Raw genomic sequence first — 20,324 nt, 5'->3', positions numbered from 1 at the left:
ACTTCTGTGCCCAGACCAACGAGGGGGTTTCTGGGAGGGCCGCTGCAGGACAGGGACCCGATCTGTTGCTTGCCTCCCCCGGCCGGTGCCCCGCTGGGCCTGGGTGCGCTTCCAGCTGCCAGGGAGGGAAGCCGAGCTCCTGTGGCCGGGCCTGGGCAGCCACCGGCAGACAGGATTCCCACCGTGCCTCGGGTCGTGGAGTGTGTGCCACCTCTCCTGGATTCGCCCGTGCTGACCACGAGGGTGCTGCTTCCTGGGGTGGGCCGTGCGCACAGTCCTGGACAGGCCAGGTCAAACCAGGACGCCCGGTCCTCCCCGCGGCCATGTGAGCCACACCTCGGGCCGCACCCATTCCAGGCCCAGGGCAGGAGCGGCTACCCCGCTGCTCAGGCTTCCCAGTTAGGGGGACGCCTTGTCTCATTTTGGCCTCCAGTGTCCTGCTTCCCTTAGGCTTTAGGTCCCTGATCTGCACAGGCTTCCCCAGCTCCCTACCCTGGGCGCCCCCTTTGAATACCACACCATGGCCTGACCCCTTCCCTGCCCCAGCTTTGCGCTGTCCCCACCCCAGCCATGTCCCATCAGCCACATTGTCCGCTGCGCCCTGAATCTGGGACACGTGGCTGTCACCGTGGCTTCCAGAGTGCTCGTGGCTTTTGTGGGAGACGTCAGCAGAAAGGGCTGGGACTCCGTGGGGTGAAGAGGTGGAGGGAGTGTGCCGTGGGGTCGTCCGCGACCACCGGGCTTGCTCCCATGTGTGGCACGAAGGACACATAGCTTGTTCCCTGTGCCCGTTGAACACTAACCCCCCACTGCCAGCGTTTGTTCCCTCTGACTCTGCTGACATATGTGCAACCATGTGGCACTTGTCCTGTTGTGTGATTGGCTTATTTCCCAGAGCGTGAGGCCTTCAAGGTTTGTCCGTGGGCAAAGCACGAGTGAAGAACATTGTTCCATTGGAAGGCTGGGCCCCCTGTCGTATGGATCTTGTTCACCCGAGCACCCCGGCTACTCCCATGTGTGGCTTTCATGAGCAGGGCTGCTGTGAACACGGCGTACAGAAATCTGCTTGAGCCCCTCCTCGGTTCTGGGGACGGACCCCCGAGGGGACCGATCCTTGCCGTCCTGCCCTGCGCTCTGCTGGGGGCTCTCGGCGGCTGTCGTGTGGTGGGCCCCTCCATGGCATGTGGGCATCCCCGTGGCGTGCGTGCGGTGTGGCTGCTGACCGGGCGTCTCCTCTCCCCACAGCAAGAGTACTGGAGGTTAGTGGAAGAGAAGGACTGCCACGTGGCCGTGCACTGCGGCAAGGTCGACACGAATACGCACGGCAGCGGGTTCCCTGTGGGGAAGTCAGAACCGTTTTCAAGGTAACGTGGGATGCTCTTGTCTGCGTTCTGGGGACCAGATGGGGCCCTTCCTCCCAGTCTGATGCCCGTCTGCTTTCCTCTGCAGGCATGGATGGAACCTCACCGTCCTCCCCAATAACACAGGATCCATCCTGCGTCACCTCGGTGCTGTACCTGGTAAGCCTGCTCTGGCCGCCGTCTTGTTCTTGTTTTTTTTTTTTTTTTTTTTTTTTTTTTTTAAAAGATTTTTATTCATTTATTCATGAGAAACACGGACACACAGAGAAAGAGGCACAGACAGAGGCAGAGGGAGAAGCAAGCTCCATGCAGGGAGCCTGATGTGAGACTCGATCCCGGGTCCCCAGGATCACGCCCTGGGCTGAAGGTGGCGCTAAACCGCCGAGCCATCCGGAATGCCCGTTTGTTCTTGTTTTTAAGAGAAAGAAGAGCAGAGTCAAGAGGGGGAGGGAGAGAACCCAAGCAGACTCCCTGCTGAGTGCAGAGTCCAACATGGGGTTCGATCCCACGATCCCGAGATCGTGACCCGAGCTGAAACTGAGAGGTGGATGCTCACCTGATGGAGCCCCAGTGCCCCGATGTGGCTGCGGTCTCTGGGGTCCTGAGACTGTGCCTTGGGCAGCTGGCCCAGCAGGCACCAGCCCACGTGACCAGAAGGGACAGGGAATGGTGTAGAGCATGTGTATCGGAAACACTGGTCTTTAGAAAAAACGAGAACTGGGTCGGTTGACATCTGTGAACTTGTGGAAAGGCGAACCAGACGGTAGAGTCTAGGTGCTGGGAGATGCTCAGTGCCAGCTTCTCATCTTGAATTGGTTTTCAAATCTAATGTCCCGACGCCGTAGGGCATTTGATTGTGGAGAATGGTAGTGATAGCAGGTGTTCTGGGCATCGTGGTCCCCGAGGGCTGGTCCCCTGGGAAAGGTGGTCTGGGCCCTGCACACGACGGGGGCGGCTGAGTCCCCAAGGCTCCCGCACGCGGCAGGGTTTTGTGCTTCCTTGGCCAGCGCACGCCGGGGTCCAGGTTGGCGGGTCCGTTCTTTGTCCTGAGGTTCAGCGGCTACGGTGTGGGCTGGTGGCTGATAGTGATCATCGTGGTCCTGCTCCTGGGGCCATCTTGCTTCCCAACTTAACTCACAGATTAAGAGGTAGTCTTTTTTTTTTTTTTTTTTTTTTAAGATCTTATTTATTTATTTATGCTTGGGGGAGGAACAGAGGGAGAGGATCTCCAGCAGGCTCTCTGCTGAGCAGGAGCCCAACATGGGGCTCGATCCCAGGACCCCGGGATCAGGACCTGAGCTGAAGGCAGACGCTTCAGCCCCCCAGGCGCCCCTGAGAGGTGTTCAGCACTCTTTTGGAACTTTGGCTTCCTATCTGCAAAGCAGGCAGGGGGGAGCCAGTACTCTCTTCTCACCGGTGTCCCCTGATATCGAGTCCTGTGTCCGTCTGTCCTCCCTGTGTGGGAAGCAGGCAGTGATTTCCCGTCGCCCCCACCCAGACACCCTGGTGCCGTCCTCCTAATGCCTTTCTCTCCCCCTGCAGGAGTGACAATTCCCTGGCTAAACATTGGCATGGTCTTTTCTACCTCATGCTGGTCTCGAGACCAAAACCACCTTCCCTATATTGACTACTTACACACTGGTGCTGACTGCATTTGGTGAGTACACTGGCCGCGGGGCGCCTGGGGGCGGACAGGTGGGCGAAGATTCTGGAGAGTTCCTGAGGCCGCCCCTCCCTCGGCAGCGGACCGCCCTCAGGCCTTGCCCACATGGCTTGGCCCGGGGCTCCCAGGATTTCTTAGCTCTGTGGGAAGCGCCGGAGGTGGCGAGGTGTAGGAGGCTTGCAGCGTCGGGTCGGTGAGCCGGGTTGAGCATCTTCTCAGGTGCTTCTCGCTGTTTCTGTTCCTTCTGCCAGCTGCCTGCTTACCCTTGGTTTTTCCTCTAGGGCATCACTTGGTGGTGTCTTAGGACTTTATACCATGTCGGGGTGAGAACCCTTAGGGTGTTGCAGAGAGGTGGCCCGTGGTGCTCACTGCGTCCCCATCGCACCCCCCTCCCCCTGCAGTGTAAACAGTCCCTCTCGGGCCTCGTGTGGGGTTATTTTCAGCATCCCATGTAGTCAGTCCTCTGACCTGCCATGCTGCAGACTGGGTGCCACTGGGAGGGGGGCCCTGCTGTGGAGAGACCCGGGTTTCTCCTGCCACTGCCCGGGTGCCCACCTGGGACCCTCACCTGGCAGCCCTTGTGCATCCCGGGCTGCAGCTGGCTCCCCCCAGCCCTTCCTTCCTGGTGGCAGATAGGACATGACAGCAGATAGCAGGCTGCCCTGTCATCTGATGGGCCAGGAACACCTCATCCGTCCCCCATAACTGCATTTGCTGTCCTGACAGGGCGAGCAGCCCTTATTAAAGGACAGCAGTCTTAACGACTCATGTTGTCTATTGAGGGGCCGTGTCTGCAGCAGCCTGGGCATCACGACTTCCCTGCCCTCGGGCCAGGTTCCCATATGTAGGCTCAGTGCAGAGGCCTGGTGCAGGGCTGAGGGACCCCCGTGGGGGCTGCCCCACCTAGGAAGGGGGGCCAGGAAGGCCGAGCAGGTGGCCTGGGGCCGTGCCAGGCCTGCTGTTCCCAGCGGACAAGCTTCTGTGGCAACACCTGGCACGGCCTGGGGTTCCACGGGGTTCCATGGAGTTCCACACCAGCCCCGCTCCACAGGGTGGGGGGTGAGCTGCCGGGCTCGTGGGTCCATCCCGACTGCCCGACCCTGAGTTAGAGGTGGGGAAACGTCAGCCTTTGGAAGACATCCGTGGAAACCCCACTGATGAGTAAGAGATCTGATCAGACAACTTGGCATGTGGTTTTTCTGGAAACCTGTCATTTAGGTTAGAAACCCCGGATTTAGGGCACAGATCAGGACAGGATACACTGGCGTTGAAGTGACATAAGCATTTGTAGGAAATGTGACTATGATGCCGGGCTGCCCCTGTACTCGGCAGCTGAGGCCAGGGTCTGGCCTCTGAGTATTGATCTCCCCGCCGCCGACCACGCCGATGGCCTGTGGGAAGGTGGAAGTTTGCAGCTGGTTTTGTGGTGGGCAGTGACCGGTGACGCGAGCCTCCTGGCTGTCATGCGGCTTCGATTTTTACTGGAGGTCAGTGTCCTCGTCGGCCTGTGGCCTGGTCAGGCCGCTCCGGGAGTGGGCCTTCATGGGCCGCTGGCGACAGCTCCGCGCTCCCCGCGACACGGGCTGGGCCCAGGCTCTCCTGCTACGGTCTGCCCACAGCGCCAGCCTCCCCTCACCATCCCTGCCGGCTCCTCGGTGCAGCCAGAAGGCTCCGCGCTGTCCCCACCTTGGCCCGGCCCCGTCCCACCTCACGGTGCTGGGCTCTGGCCACGGCTCCCTTGGTGCACCGGGGCCTGCGTGTCCTGGGTGCACCAAGTCCTGTGAGGCTGCTCCGGGGGGATCAGCTGCCTGGACCTGCACGTCCCCGCAGCTTTAGAGCCCTTAGCAGAGGCTGGCAGAGTTTGCACGTGTGTGTGTGTGTGCGCGTGCGCGCGCGCACGCATCTGATTCATTGGGCACTCTAAACGTCTGCTTTGGGCGTGAAGGTGTTTTTGGCTCGCACGTAGGTCAGCTCTGCACAAGAGGAACGAGTCTCCCGCTGCCGCTGCCATTGGGCCACTCAGGGGGACGCAGTCGCAGGCCCGGGCTTGGTCGTCTCCCTGGGGGGAGGGTGTGGGGCGCTCAGCACGAGCTCCCTGGGCAGAGGGTCCTTGTCAAGGCTCTGCTCTGCCCGTGTTTCCCAACGTCCCAGGTATTGCATTCCTGCTGAGGAGGAGAACAAGCTCGAAGACGTGGTGCACACGCTGCTGCAGGCCAACGGTACCCCAGGGCTGCAGATGCTGGAGAGCAACGTCATGGTAGGGCCTGCTGCTGCGGCTGCGGACCCGGGGGCAAGCGTCTGGGCGGAGCGGGGACTTGGGGCTGTTGGAGAAAGTCACTCTCCATGCCCACCTGCCCTTCAGAGGCAAAGAGGACACTGGGAAATGTCCTCTGTCCTGAAAGTCAAACTGGGGAAGCTCTCTCCTCAGATGACAGGGTTCAAGGCTCGTCCAGGGAGCCTTGGCCTCCGTTTAGGGCCTGCTGTGTTGTACATGGAGGACGGGGTATCCTGGGGGACCCAGCTGTGGGGAGCCAGGCTGGCCGGCCCACTGGCCAGGAGCACTCAGCACCACAGGAGCGAACGTGAAGGCTTCTGACTGCGTTCGCGGGAAGTCCTGGGCCTGCTGAGTCCCTGGGAGTCCCTTGGGCTGTGTTCTGGGCCCTAAGGCCACCCTGTGGCCTCCTGGTTGGGGTGAACTTACCCCGTGCCAACCCTGCCGTGCCACGTGGGGACCGGGCTGTGTAGTCACAGTGACTGTGACCCTCTTGCGCCAGGATCAACTTAGAGCCTTGTTCTTCTTTTGGGAATTACGTGTCTTTCCTAAAGGAGAACCAGACCTTTACATTAAATTTAGGTCCTGGCACGCACGCCCCTTCTTAAGCCCTGAAGGTCCCCCTGGAGAACAGGTGTGTGTGCTGACACGCCTGCTGGGGATGGGCTGTGTCCTGGGGTGGCCGCAGGGCTATCCTAGAGGTGGGGGCAGCTCCGTGGGCGGTGGTCAGGGGGCGACAGCCAGGGGTGCTCCTGAGCCCAGCCTGTGCCCCTAGATCTCCCCGGAGGTGCTGTGCAAGGAGGGGATCAAGGTGCACAGGACCGTGCAGCAGAGTGGCCAGTTTGTCGTCTGCTTCCCGGGCTCCTTTGTGTCCAAAGTGTGCTGCGGCTACAGCGTCTCCGAGACCGTGCACTTCGCCACCACCCAGTGGACAAGTATGGGCTTCGAGACGGCCAAGGTAGGGCTGGGCCAGTGCACGCCAGCGCAGCTCTCACACCCCGGTCTGCTTGGAGGGAACGTGGAGTTTCAGGACCTCCTTCGAGGGCTCTCCCGGGCAGCAGGGTTCTCTCTAGGGAAGGGGAGAGTCAGTATCTGACAGGTTCTGGGTTCTGTGACCTGTACCCGGCAGCAGGAAGGCATCACACGAGGAGTTAAGGGGAACGTGCCCTGGCAGGAAGCGTGTGCCCACTCCAGAGGGCTTTCCTGCTGTTGGTGCCGACCTCCCAGCGGGCACACAGGACGGTTGTAGGGTTTTCAGTTGCTTTGGACCCACGTGGAATTCAGGGTTTGGGAATTCAGCCAGCCCGCCGCCCCGACCATCCAAACGAGGGCAGACAGCCGCCCTAATAAGGCCCCGCGACCACCCCTTCCAGGAAATGAAGCGTCGCCATATAGCCAAGCCATTCTCCATGGAGAAGTTACTCTACCAGATTGCACAAGCGGAAGCGAAGAAGGAGAATGGCCCCACTCTCAGTACCATCTCCGCCCTTCTGGATGAGCTCAGGTAATATGGGGTCCCCTCTGGGGGGAGCGAGGGCTTGGATCCCCTTCCCTTTCCCTCCGGAGGCCCGAGGCTCCAGGTCGGAAGTGCTGACCTGCAGGGAGGAGGCAGGAGGGCGGCCTCCAGAGGGAAGGAGGGTGGTGGGCCCCAGGCGCTGCGGTGCCGCCCCCCTGCTGCCACCCGGCCCTGGGTCGGCTGAGTGCGGTGCGGGGCGTCGGAGGAGCCCCAGGGTGGATGGGCTGCAGCGCCGCCTCCCAGAGGCCCAGGTGCACGATGTCCTGGTCCCGCCCCGACACCCGCCCCGCTCCGTGCGCAGGGATACGGAGCTGCGGCAGCGGCGGCAGCTGTTCGAGGCCGGCCTCCACTCGTCCGCCCGCTACGGCAGCCACGACAGCAACGGCGCCATGGCGGATGGCAAGAAAAAGCCTCGAAAGTGGCTGCAGTTGGAGACGTCGGAGAGGAGGTGTCAGGTCTGCCAGCACCTGTGCTACCTGTCCATGGTGAGCCTGGGGGCCGGGCCTCGGCGGGGCACGTGCGCTCCCGCAGCAGGTGCGGCCGCGGGTCGGGGCTCGGGGCTCGCGCGGCGCCCCCACCCCTGCCCGGCGCCCCAGTTGCCGTGGCTGCTGCCAGTCAAGCCCGAAGGCCGGCAGGAGGGGGAACCCACGTTCGTCCGCCAACGCTGTGGCCAAGTCCATACGCGGAGCTCGGGCGGCGGGGGGCGGGCTCTCCGCTCTGGGGGCCGGGCGGGGCTGGCCTGCGGTGCCCTCAGAGGCTCCGTCCTCGACTGGCACGTGTGCCGCTGTCGTGACTTCTTGTAAGGACGGCGTCCTGAGGGGACGAGGCCTGCCCCAGGGCCGCCGTGTACCTCAGTGGCCTCTCCAAAGGCCCTGTCTCCAAATGCGGCCCCCTTCTGACATTCTGGGGGGAGGACCTGTGAGCGGGGCGGGGCACGGGGGTCCCATCGTGCACACAGATGGGGACTCTTGAGGTCTCTGCTCTGCACTCAGTAGAGCCTGGGCTCAAATGTCTATTTTTCGTCCCCGCCTGATCCTCTGTGCAGTGGGCACCCTGGGGGCTGCAGCTCCCGGCCGCCCCGCGCTCCGCGTCCTCCCCCTCAGCACAGCGGTCAGGGCAGGGCGGCAGCCGGTGGGCACCCTCTGCCCACACAGGCTTTGTGCTGGGTGACTAGGCCCAGCTGTGGGCGTGGAGCCCGAGCCGTGGTGATGCCGTGATGCGGAGGTGGGTGCGTTCCCTGCATTTCAGCCCAAGGGTGTTTCGAGCCCTGTGGCCCCTCAGGACGTAATCTCCTGAGTCCAGGACGGCCTGTGGCTACTTCTGCCCGGCAGGTGTTTTCCGAGGTAGTTTTAAAAAGGTAAATCGAGAGCCACGTTCCTAGGCAAGCAGGTCACTAGCATGTCCCCGATCTTAGAGCTGTTCTGTGAGCGGCACTGGCAAAAGCCCCTGCAGGCCTGTGTCGGGATGGGGACCCTCTGCGGGGACCGTGAGCCTGGAAGATGCGGTCACGACCCTGCGCGGGGCACCGGCCTGTTCCCGGGGCTTGTTCTTGGCTGTCCTGGAGACCGGGGTCGGGGGGGGGGGCGGGGCTGCAGCTGTCCCCAGGCGTTTCCCGCCAGCCTCACCGGTTGTGAGAGGGCACAAGCCATCCCCATCCTGAACTTGCAGGTAGAAAAAAGATATTATGATTTTTGCTGCTGGTATTTTTGTTCCAGTTTCCTGGGTTTTGCGTCTTTCTGTGAGAGCCAGTGTCCTTAAAAGGTGATGGGTTTCCTCCCGTCAGTGTTGGCTCCTCACCCCTACAGCTTGTTCGGGCAGCCAGGTGTTGCCCCCGCGTCTTTCTGGAAGCGCACGTCAACCCCGTGCGTCTGGAGACGCGTGTGGAGGCAGCGCCATCCCTTCTCTGGAGGCCAGGACTGGGGGGCGGGGCGAGGGCCCCCCCGCAAACCAGCGGCCCTGCACAGCCCGGCCCGCCTGCCGCCCCTCGGCCTGGGCGTGAGGCCCCTGCCTGGCGGGTGTTCTGCCCCGGTCCTCAGGCCCGCTGTCCCCGCAGGTCGTGCAGGAGAACGAGAACGTGGTGTTCTGTCTGGAGTGCGCCCTGCGCCACGTGGAGAAGCAGAAGTCCTGCCGAGGCCTGAAGCTGATGTACCGCTACGACGAGGTCAGTCCGCGGTGCGCCCCAGGCCCTGCGTCGGTGTGGCGGGCCTGCTGCGGCCGGAGCTGGAGGAGCCCACGAACCCCGACCAGAAAAGCCTTTTACTTCGACGGACCTTGTGTCATTGGGGGTTCCTCTTCCTGTTCACGGCAGCCCTGCCCCCGCTTCCGTGGCCGCCCTGGCCCCGCGTCCCAGGGACCTGTGTTCAGGGCCCGGGGGCTGGCCTGGGAGACCAGGGATGGTGCCGCCAGGGCTGGGTGCCGACCTGCGCCCCCACCACGGGACAGACGGACCTGGGGGGACGGCCGGGTCCTGGGCCATCCGCGAGCAGCCATGACTGCGCTGGGGGGTAGGGCCTCAGAGCCGCCTGCTGTGGGGGGACGGGGCTGGGGCCCGAGCACCTTCCCCCTGAAGCCCCGCAGGGCCTCTGAGACACGAGATGAATCTGCCCTTCCCCGGTCCCCGGCCGAGGGGGGTGTGGTGAGACTCCCGCACCTGGGCTGACACCTGGGGCCCCTGTGCCCGCGTGCCAGCCGGCCCCGGGTTGGGGTGGGCGCTGTGGGCGCCTGGGCGTGGGTGTCACCAGCACCCGGTGGGCCTCCCTGTCCCCGAGGCACACGAGACCGGGCCCTGCTTGTCCTCACGCAGGCTTCTGAGCAGAAGCCCGGAGGCCTCTTTCAGCATCTGACTCCACAGGGCCCAGGGCTGGCCGGCTCTCGCCGCTCCTGCGCCCTCGTGCCCCCCGTGATCCCCTCTCGTGGTCTCTCCCCCCCCACACACACCCTCGTCCCTTCCCCTGGTTCTGCGCCTCACGTTGTCTTGTGGGAAAGCCACCGCCTCCATCCCAAGCCCAGCCCTGTGCCGCTCGTGTGGACAGCAGGTCAGACCCCCGGGTGGTGGGGCTTCCTTTGATCCCTGGGGCTGTGCCCTCCGGGGCCAGTTGCTTGTGACCCCCTGGGTTGCCGTGGGTGGCGCATGCACCCGCCTTCCACGCAGCGGCCTCCTGGAGCGCAAGGCCCTGCCCCTGGAGGCCCCAGCTCACCATTCCCGGCCCCAGGCCCTCCCGCTGTCTCCTGGAGGACCAGTCCTCCTTCCGCAGGCCGCGTGCGCCCCGAGCCCCTCCACCCCCCACGTCCCCAGTGGCTGGTCCTGCTCTGCTGAGGCCTGGCGGAAGCGGGGGGTGGACCAGGGGGCCCTGCTTCCCGGGGTTCAGGCTGTGGCTCAGAGCAGGTGAGCCTTTGGCAGAAAGAGGTGCACGCGTGTTGGGTGAGGGCAGTAAGCACTGTCCTCCCTGCTGCTTCACTTCAACCGCGAATCCCTGACCCTGTTCGGACAAACCAGAGTCAGGACAGCCCGGCGTGGTGGGGGGGTGGGGGGGGTGGGGGGCGGGTTGTGGAGCTCAGCGGCCAGCACGGGGGCTCGGCCCGCAGGACTTGGAGGCGCCCCAACACGGGTCCTTCGGTCTCCAGCCTCCTGGACCTGCGTGTGGGCAGGTGTCCTGGGCGACCGGAATACTGGGCGGAACCCAGTCCGTAGGTCCGCCTGACGCTTAACCTCAAGTTGGTTTTGGTACGAGGAGGGCGCGAGAAGCCGCCTCCTTGGCCGTGGGCCTCATGCTAGTGAATGAATCCGGAACCGCTCCCTCCGGTTGACAGTGAGTGTGTGTGACCCAGGGACTTGCTGACTCTGGCTTGGGCTTCTGAAATGGCTTGTGAGGCCCACAGGTCTTGGGTAGTCCGTGTGTGGGGATCCCAGGGAGCCGGGGGGACAGAGGGGGACGGCGAGGGGCACCGGCCGCTTGCAGTGGGTGCTAAGCAGCTGTTCGCCCTCCAGCAGCAGGCTGACCGCAAGCAGTTCGCACGTGGCGCGGCGGCGCCTTCATAAACGTGCCACCCCGTTCCTCCAGATGCTTCCTTCCTTCACCTCTAACACCTCCACCCCTGTTGCTGGAGGGCCCACCTGGGACTGCGCCGGCCCGGGCCTTTGAGTACAGCGCTGGCCACTCCCATCCCGTGTGCCCACGGCCCCTCCATCCCTCGTCCAGGGGAGGTGCTCACGAGGTGCAGGTCAGGCCACGTGCCAATTTGGGATTCTGCCCCGTGGTTTCTTGTAAAACTCGGTGGTTCAGAGTTGTGTTGACGTTACAAAAACATCCTTGATGCCAGTGGCTGAGGGTTCCCTTGACCGAATTTTGAGAATGCTTGAGAGCGGTCTCCCAGCGCCGAGGAGGAGGGAGCACCGGACGTATTTCTGAGCAGACGAGTGTGTTGCTGGGCCCGACCAGGTGAAGGGGGAGGCTCCAGCGTCAGGGTGGTGGCTGGGCTGCAACAGCTTCAGGCGCTGGTCACCGTGCGGGCGGCAAGTGGCCAGAGCCCAAGCCCCGGGTCTCCCTCCGAGACGCCTGGTGTGGGGGAGCTGAGCTCCGTCTCTGCGCTGAGCCAGGCCCCGGTGGGGGGATGGGGTGGGGGCGGGTGCTGGGAAAGGGCCGTGGGCGGTGACCCGCCTGGCTGGCCCCGGCCCTGTGAGGAGGTGAGGAGGCCGCGCGGGGAGCTGAGTGTGCGGCTCCCCCACCTCCTGGAGTTCAGGGCTTCCTGCAGCCGCGGGTGGGGGCGCAGGGGTGCAACGTGGAGGTGCGGACTTGCAGGCGTTTCTCTGGGAGACGAGAGCCTTCGACCCTGGGGTGTGAGTGAGGGGACCCCTGCAGGCCGCCAGCAGGTCCCCTGCAAAGCCTTCCCCTGGGTGCTCCCGGGACGGTGCTGATCCGGGTGATTCACGGTCTTCCTTTTGACCCAAAACAGGAGCAGATCATCAGCCTGGTCAATCAGATCTGCGGCAAAGTATCTGGTAAGAACGGCAGCATCGAGAACTGTCTCAGTAAACCTACACCAAAAAGAGGGCCCCGCAAGAGAGCGACCGTGGACGTGCCGCCATCCCGGCTTTCATCCTCCAGTTCATCCAAAAGTGCTTCGAGCTCGTCGTGAAGATGCCAACACCCGTGTCGATTGATATATATTTTTTTGTAATTATTATATTCTAGTTTGGAGTACTTGCTGTAGGATACAAGCTGTCTTTGCACTAGCTCTAAAGAAGATTTTCTTCTGGTTTTAGAGAACTAATTTTGTTTTAGCATTAAACTGTTGAACTTTTTTTTGTACTTAGAATACCTAGATACTGCAGTCAGATTTTTGAAACTGCCGTATATTCACTGTTTTAAAAACCCTTGAGGGGCTGTATTAATTTGTATCGCCCCTGTGGCTGAAAAAAAGCCTTTTCGGTTTTTTGTTTTGTTTTGTTTTTGTTTTTGTTTTGTTTTCTTTGGTAACTTGGGGGAAAAAAGGCTTTTTAACCCATTTTTGAAGAGGGTGAAGTTTGGAGAACAAATTTTAAAAACCATCAAGTCATGTGAGCAGATTTTTCTAGAGAGGAAAAGGGATAGGAGACACACACACACCACAAAACTTGAAAAGAAATGGCTTTACTTTGGCTGTCTTTTCTTCTGTCATGTGCAAAATGAGTTTGTAATTTTAAAAACCGGAGAACCCCCATTCTGTGTCTTGGGGCGGTCACGGCAGCTGAAGGCAGAGCCGAGGCAAAACGCGGAAGAGGAGCGCCGAGGTTCTCTTTACCAGCACATCACTATGCATCTGTTTTTGGAAAAGAGGAGAGCGGGAGAAGACGACTGCCTGCCTTGGAGGGGTCACGTGAGGGACACCTGTGCCTGATTTCATTAGGAAATCCATTCTGTTATTTTTTGGTGCTGTTGGCTACTTTATCAAAAACCCTTCAATAGCATCCTTAAGAGAAAAAAAAACAAAAAAGGAAAAAAAAAGTGATCGAAGCCGTAAGTGCTTCTTCGTCATAGATGTGCAATCTTTCTAACATTCCGTCTCCATCTCACCGCTTGTTTTACACCTTCACAAGTCAGCATTAATCTTTCTTTCTTTTAAATTCGTTTCGTTGACGGTCACACTTAGAGCCACTAGGAGGTCTGCAGTTCTTTTTTGAATGTGAAAATGCATTTGCGCTCATCTTGTCTATTTTTTCTCTCCATGTTGTAACAAAAAGAAAAAAAAAGAAAAAAAAAGAATCCCATCCCTTTTGTACATACGCCTGTAAATTGTTTTAAATACTTGAGCCTTTTTCTTGGTGGGGGGTGGGGAGGGCGCGAAGACAAGATGAAGAAAAAGCCTTACGTTTCCGTTTCTTCATCGGGTGGATTGGATGCTTACAGGGTTTTTCTTGTAACATTTATAAGTGCTGCTTACATCACTGAACAACAACAACAAAAATAATAATGGAGTAGCTGTTGCCCTTCTCCGGTTGTGTGTACAGTACGTGTGGAATAAAAAAGGGAACTGTTTTCACAAGCTGTTCTTTGTTTCGTAATTGGATCCACCGAGCCCGTAGCTACCCCTGTTGCACTGAGCTTGCCAGTGGGACTGTCAGGAGCGTCCTGTGATACACTTTGTTGGTTGTTGTTGCAGAAGACTGAACTGTTTTTGGAATATTTAACAATTACATAAACAGAGTCAAGTGTTTTCCAATGTGGTTGTCCGGTTTTTATGGCCTTGCTGTGTACTTTCCCTCTTTTTGACAGTAAACTTCTGCCTATGGCTTACAGTTTGACATTTAATTTATTAGCGCTGCTCTGCACTCCTCCCGCGGGAGGGAAGACTTCATGTTGTTTATTGCCAGTTTTTTGTTTACTTTTCAGGTTTGTACTACAAGGTTTAATAATAAAATCAAAGTTTTTTGGCTATTTGTCTGTCTTGTGGAAGATGAGTGAATGAGACAAACTTTCTTTTCTGGTAACCGGGCCAAGCCCCCAGCCCCACAGCCAGGCCGGGGAGCCCCGGCACCTCGGGAGTCGGCTCCCCGTCTGCCGCTGGCAGTGGTCTGGACCCCAGCCGCAGCCCCGGGCGCAGAGCCTCACGGCCGCCGTCCACCGGGCACTTCTCCGGGGCCGCCCGCCCTCTGGGCCCAGTGCTCCTCCCTTGGGCCCGGGGGGTGCGCTCCGAGAGTCGGGGCGCCCGGGGGACTGTGGACTCCAACCTCCGCAGCTGGAAACCCAAGCTGACCAGGCTGTGTTCTAGGTGAAGCACAATCTACCGTCTGCAAAGGGCTTCCGTCCCCCGAGCCGAGGCAGGGAGGCCACACCGAGCCTCCTGACGCGGGCTCCGGTGTGGCCCACGGCCCGGCGGGCCGATCTAGGAGCCCTTCCGCACAAACTGGCCTCGCACTCGCTCGGTATGAAGTCCTCAAGCTTTATTGTCGGCTGTCTTAGTTTCTCACACATTATTGGCAACTGAGTAAAAGCCAAGAGCCTCCTGTCACAAAAGCACCTGCCTCCTCGGTGACATTCCGTGCGGCCGCACCTGCCCGGACACGCGGACCTACGAGTCGCTGTCGTCGCTGTGTAGCGTGGCGAGGGCAGTGTCCACCTCGACTCCCTCCTCGTCAGACTGGACCACGGGGGCCTCACCGTCGCCGGGGGCCGGGGCGGCCAGCTCAGGGCAGGCACACGGCGAGGGAGGAGGCTCAGCTTGCGATTCGGCGGGATCTGGAACCCGGAGCGTGATTTCCTGCCGACTGTCCCCTGAGCCAGGCCCTGCGGAGTGAAGACCATGCCATGGGGTCCCGCAGCAGAGAACGGCCCTTGAAGACGTCCCTCCAAGGGTGAGGAGCTGGGGCCCCGTGCGGACCCTCCGTCCCTGGGACAGGTCCAGAAACCTCCCGACGGGGGCCAGAGACAGACACGATGCCGAAGCACATGCTGCATTTCTCAGGGGCACGTCCCGTGTCACCTCGGCTACCTGGACATCTTTAGATCCTCGGGAGGAATCCTAAGAGAACTCCCTGGTCTTTTAGCAGTTCTCCAAGGTCATGGGAACCAGAAGGGGGGTCTGAGGTGTTGGGGTCACTGTGCACCTGTCCCTGCCTCTGGGGAAGGGACTCATGCTGCTCCCCGTGTCCCCACCTTCTGTGCATGGGCCTCGGCACACCCGGGACGAGGGGAGCACTGCCTCGAGGAGGAGTGGGCGGCTATACCGGGTGGCAAGAAAGCTGGAGTCTGACTGCGAGGTGGGGACCCCATGGCTGGTGGGGGGGGGGGTCAGCGTGCTGCCAGAGGGCTGCCCCCGTTGTTTGTACGTGGAGGGGCAGGCAGGCTCTCCCACCTGACCCAGGTAAGGACTCAGGAGGAGCTCTCCTGGGGCTCAGGAGGGACATAGCCAGGAAGCCCCATGAGGGGAAGGCAGAGAGTGGCAGCCAGCTGCCCACAGGGCTGCAGCTATTTCTGGAACTAGGAGCCCAGGCTGAGCCAGAGCCCAGGTAACACCTGCTGGGGGCCGGGGGAGGGGGGGGGGCGGGATGGAGGGCGAACCACGCGGGAGCCCCTGCCCCAGGGACTAACCAGCCGGAAGAGGTGCTCACAACCTGAATGCAGCCGCCTGGGCCCTGGTGACTGAGCCTCCCGCGCGCCCCTCGCCTCATGATGCCCCGTGGGTGCGGCAACGCGGCGGCGGCAAGACCCGCACGGCCCAGTCACAGGCCTCGGAGGTCTTCCCTCCGCAGGGACACGGGGGGTGTGGTAGAGCTGGTGCAAGCTGTCCTCCCCACCTGAGACCGGAGACGGCACCGTGTTGTCTTCAGCGCTGGAGTTCAGGAAGACGTCCAGGGCCTCCTGGTCAGAGATGTCCATCAGGTCCATCTGCTCCAGCATGTCGATGTTGACCTCCATGGACGACATGCTGCCCATGGGCTCTGGGAAGACACGGGCGGGAGAGGAAAGGACACTTCAAGAAGCCGCTAAAAGGTGAGCTTCAGGTGCGCCAGGCCTGCACAGTCCGCCCTGTGTGTAAGGTACGTCCCCTCGAAACCACCTAAAACAGGAAGGACCCCTCCCGGTCCAGCACTCTGACCCCACCAGCCCTGGTGGCCGTGTCGTTCAGACCCTTGTGGCAGTTTCCCTGCTCACTGCCAGCCGCGTGCTGACAGGTGTGGCTGGGAGTGGGGCCGTCGCACACAGCCACGTGGTCCGTGACCTCCCTGCCCACAGAGGGCCCCAGACTCCATCGTCATGGTCAACACTGTCCTCGCCCTCGGGGCCTCTCGGTCTGAACAGCAGCCAAGGTTTGGGCAGCTGCAGGCTGGCCGGGTGGCACTACCGGGTCCCTGCAGCTAAAGCACAGGTTAGAGAAAACGACCGGCCACAGTCCAAAATCGACCCCCTTGGGGGGGTCAGCCTGGGTCTAGGGGTGGGGGGTGCCTCCTGCATCTGGAGCCTCTCTGTGGTCCCCAAAACCGCAGGCCAGTTGACTTCATCACCCCAGGCGTGACGGTGCCCAGCAGAAGCACGTTATTTCTGGATGCAAAACACCCTTAGGCCTGCGGCTCCCAGTAACGCTCCAGTAATGCCAGTAACGTAAACACAGCAATGGAGCTGGTCCAGGGCTCGCTCACGGAGTGTGTGTGTGGGGGGTGTCAGCAGAAACCCGCTCAGTGTGACACCCCCTCCCCAAGGCTGAGTATTTTAATGAACTTAAAAGATGGAATCAAAAAACAACAGGTTGAAAACAAATACTTGAGAAGAAGCCAAATAAACTTCCAGACGTGAATATTTCCATCACCAAACTCCAGAACTCAGGGCAGGAGTTAATCCGAAGATCAGTGAGGGCCGCTCCAGTGCGCAAGCTACAGCGAGCAGGCTGCACAGAAACAGCTGGAAAACACGGCTGAGCAGGGTCACGGCTCCAAGATGAGAAGGGGGGGCAGTGACCGTCCGAGGGGTGAGGATTCTGCCGACAGGAGGGCAGAGGAGGCAGGGGGGACGTCACTAGGCCTGCAGCTTTTCAGTAACAATAAAAGCCGGGAGACGGTGCCCTACGCAGCTCGAAGAGGCGATAAACGTCATCTCTAAAGTTTCAGGACATTAAATGGATTTAAGACTGAGCATCCGACAGCCGCTCACAGGGCTGCAGCCTCGGGACAGGGCCCCAGGTGCCAGGCCCTGGAGGGCAGGTCCAGCCACAAGGAGGCTGCTCCGCGGAGGGTCCTGGGAGCACGGGGGGAACGAGCGGGATGGAGCGGAGGGGGCGAGGGAGGGCCCGGTCACCGCGGGGGCAGCACCGTGGCCCACCGGCGCTGACGTGTGCACGGACACCATGTCCTTTCTGTCCATGAGCTGGGGAAGCTTCTAGAGCCTCGGTGGCCCCCTGCAGCCACGCGGTGAGCACGGGCTGAGCCAGGGTACGGACCCTGCGGCGTCACCGTGCCACAGCACCCCCAGGTCACACGGGCGCCCGTGGAGGTGCCAGGAGGTGGGAAACCGGTGGGTTCTGCTCTGTGGACGAGGAGGCCTGGCAGCGGGGCCTTTCCCGCTGCTGGCCTGGCTCTCACTGCAGGTTTAAGGCCCCCTGTCCTGTCTGTCTGTCCCATTCTCAGCAGGAGTGGGACAGGAAAACTGGATTCAAAGTGTCGGACTCGCACCAAGTAAGACGGTAATGAAGCCAGGGACGCCAGTCATCTCCGTAAAGTGAAGGAATCAGATTTGCCAGGTGTACCGGGTTATAACACTGAATTAACGGGATAAAAATCTAGCTGTTTTCTGTTTGTAGGAGATGCTCCTGGAACATACGGACATCAAAAGAAACAAACATGAGAAGCAACAAAACAGACTTTATGAGAAGGCAAAAACCCCCGAGGTAGAGCGCAGTGCTGAGGCTCAGTTTGCCAGGACAACCCAGAACGTCTGTGAGACCACCTACCTGGTGGCTGTTTAACGAACGGCAGAAAGACAAGATCTAACAAATCCATACTCGTGAGGGGACCGAGGGCTTAAGGTACCTCTGGGACAATCACATCATCAAATAATGAAATTTAGTGAGAAGAGATATCGAGATGCCGGGAGTCCACACAGAACCTGAACGTTTAGAATCTTGCTCTCAAGTACGCATGAAAGATAAACTCTGTCTTGAATTTAAAAAATCCCATTCTCCACAACCACAAAGAAGTAACAAAGGGTAGCTACAAACACCTTCACGCGTTATTTAAAAACACTTCTAAACAGTTTACAAGTTAAATAAATTGTAATGGAAAACTGGAAAAACCCAAGAAACCTATTACTTGTCAAAGCCTGTAACATTCTGTTAAAAGTGAACTTTACCCTCCTGAGACGTTCATCGCCTTGACTGCCTTATTCAGACGAGAATCCTGAGACCCGGAGCCCAAATGGTCAAGTTAGACCCCAACCCTGTGAACCGCCCTGGGAACCTGCCGGCGTGCGGCCCTGCCACAGGTGCCCCGGAGAAGCCCGGCTCACTGGAGAATGAAGATGGTGCCGCCGGGCTCCAGGCTGGACGCACGGGACGGGACAGAGCAGAGGCCCCGGAGAGCTGCAGGGCCGCCTGGGGCCTCCCTCACGATCCGCAGAAAAGCCAACTGGGGTGGATTTAAGAGCCAAGTGTGACGTGGAGACCAGACCACAGCAAGCTTCGAAGGAAGCACAGCAGGACGTGGTCAGTCGCAGTTGTAGCCACGTTCTGCTTAGTGCTCCGTCCTTGGAGGGAGGGAGCCCTGGTGAGACACGACGAGCCACAACAGGATGCGCTGGTCCCAACAGAATAAAGGCGCCGAGCAAGGCCACTCCAGGATGGCAGAGCCGAGCAGCGGTGAAGGGGACCGCCTCGCTCCCCACCAGCAGGGCCAATGCCCCGGGCGGAGGGCCCCGAGCGTCAAGGAAACGCTGATCGGAACCGAAGTAAGAGCTCGCGTCACACCGACGGGCAAAGCGCGAGCCTCGGGCTCTCCCAAGCGTCGGCAGAGATGCGGGCAGAGATGCGGCGGGGTCACGACACGCGGGCGTCTGGGCCGGGAGCTGGACAGAACCAGCAGGTGAACGACAAGCGCGTCCAGTGGCCCAGGGGTCGCTGTCCCCGTGACCCCCCCGAGGAAGCGGTCCTCCAAGGGCGGCCCGCCAGAGCCCGAACCCCCGGGCCGGGCCGGCGTGTGAGCAGCCCCGAGGCGCACGAGAACGCCCTTGCGGTGGGGTTTTTAATGAGAAAGAATGTGAAACCATTAAAACCCCCATCAACACAGTGAAGAAATTTCAGTATATTCACTGAATCGATCTATTTAAGAGTGAAAATGAACAGTTGAGGCTGAAACGTGCCGGCGCGGACGATGGTCGGGAGGCCCACTGAGGCAGCAGGCACGCGCTGGAGCCCACGCAGCCGTGCACGGTGGGGGGGGGGGGGCGTATGGGGGGCCGTCGGGGCCTTCCTCGGCGTTGCTGCGCAGTTCCTGAGCTGGCTGGTTGCTATACACGGGTGTTTCTATTATTCCTTATACCTTTGTGTATGTTTGGAATATTTCATGACATTTTTTTACAATATCTGAAGCAAACATGGTAAAATATTAAAATGTTATATCTGGAAACATTTTCAGTTCTTTTTTTTTGGATTCTTTAAAATACTTCCTAATTCAATGAAAGCCAGTAACAGGTCATAGTAAATTGCAAAGTTCTAAATAAAACTCTCACTGGGGTTTTTAAAAGCCACACCCGTAAGCTGGCGGTGGTACTTTGAGCCACTGCTCCATTCAAGATCACACACTGGGGGGACACTCTATAAATTTTAGTTTGGTGTATTTTTATCTATTAATTCTATCTTTTCTAACTTTGCTGATCTTACCACCAGCCCACCCATCACCTCCTCCTCTTTCCTGGCACTGGGTCCATCCTGGAACATCCAAGGGCTGAGTGAGGGCGTCTCAGGGCCCGGGGGGGGGGGGGGGCGCCCCCGGCTCCAGGATTGGACCTCACTGAGCTGCTAGTTCACCAGGACAGCCCCCCACCCCCAGCCCGAGATCCCTGTGGGAACATGGGGATAAGGAGCAGGGCATCTCCTTGGTGATCTGCTCATTGCTAACTGCCCCAGTGGTGTCGGGTGGGAGACGGAGCCGGGTCAGGGCTGCACCAGGCCCCCCTGCCCTGACCCCCCCCCTCACCGCTGCTGGGCACGTGGCTCCCGGGCCCCCTCTGCTGCTTGGCACATCGGCGGTGACTTTATGCCCCTCCAAGCACATGACACTCCGTGCTCTATGGGTTCTCCAGCCTCACCCTGATCCAGGGTGGCCACAGATGTCCCTTTACTCTTTTCTGGATAAAACTTTCCATGCCTTTGTCTTAATTAAAAATGATGCTTTGGACACTGAGAATAATTCAGAATGCTATTTCTGATTTCGTGGAGGGAGTCCAAAATACCATGTTCACTATGGGGATTTTATTTTGACTGATTTTTCTACATTAAACATCCCCGTGTTCATCCTTGGAGATGAATACTCAGCGAAAGTCACGTGGG

At 60.0% G+C, this 20,324-nt stretch overlaps 2 protein-coding genes across 6 annotated transcripts in view; one reads left to right on the top strand and one right to left on the bottom strand.

Annotated features, from left to right (window-relative positions):
* JARID2 (jumonji and AT-rich interaction domain containing 2) overlaps positions 1-13,726 on the top strand; it is a 260,404-nt gene extending 246,678 nt beyond the window's left edge. For all 4 annotated transcript variants that reach the window (XM_072813674.1, XM_072813671.1, XM_072813673.1 and 1 more), the window contains 9 exons: positions 1,246-1,364; positions 1,450-1,520; positions 2,904-3,018; positions 5,176-5,281; positions 6,072-6,254; positions 6,670-6,800; positions 7,114-7,297; positions 8,866-8,973; positions 11,766-13,726. In XM_072813674.1, the coding sequence (XP_072669775.1) occupies positions 1,246-1,364; positions 1,450-1,520; positions 2,904-3,018; positions 5,176-5,281; positions 6,072-6,254; positions 6,670-6,800; positions 7,114-7,297; positions 8,866-8,973; positions 11,766-11,948 (1,200 nt within the window). In that variant the 3' untranslated portion in view covers positions 11,949-13,726. The remainder of the gene's footprint in view (positions 1-1,245; positions 1,365-1,449; positions 1,521-2,903; positions 3,019-5,175; positions 5,282-6,071; positions 6,255-6,669; positions 6,801-7,113; positions 7,298-8,865; positions 8,974-11,765) is intronic.
* Positions 13,727-14,217: 491 nt separating this feature from the next.
* The window catches only part of DTNBP1 (dystrobrevin binding protein 1), a 125,620-nt gene continuing 119,513 nt past the window's right edge, over positions 14,218-20,324 (bottom strand). For both annotated transcript variants that reach the window (XM_072813675.1, XM_072813676.1), the window contains 2 exons: positions 15,586-15,729; positions 14,218-14,575 (listed from right to left, as the gene is read on the bottom strand). In XM_072813675.1, the coding sequence (XP_072669776.1) occupies positions 14,361-14,575; positions 15,586-15,729 (359 nt within the window). In that variant the 3' untranslated portion in view covers positions 14,218-14,360. The remainder of the gene's footprint in view (positions 14,576-15,585; positions 15,730-20,324) is intronic.

The sequence above is a fragment of the Canis lupus genome, chromosome 37 (assembly GCF_048164855.1).
Source record: "Canis lupus baileyi chromosome 37, mCanLup2.hap1, whole genome shotgun sequence".
In the NCBI taxonomy this organism is placed as follows: Eukaryota; Metazoa; Chordata; class Mammalia; order Carnivora; family Canidae; genus Canis; species Canis lupus.
Note: the sequence above shows the minus strand (reverse complement) of the source record. Positions and strands in the feature narration are given on the sequence as shown.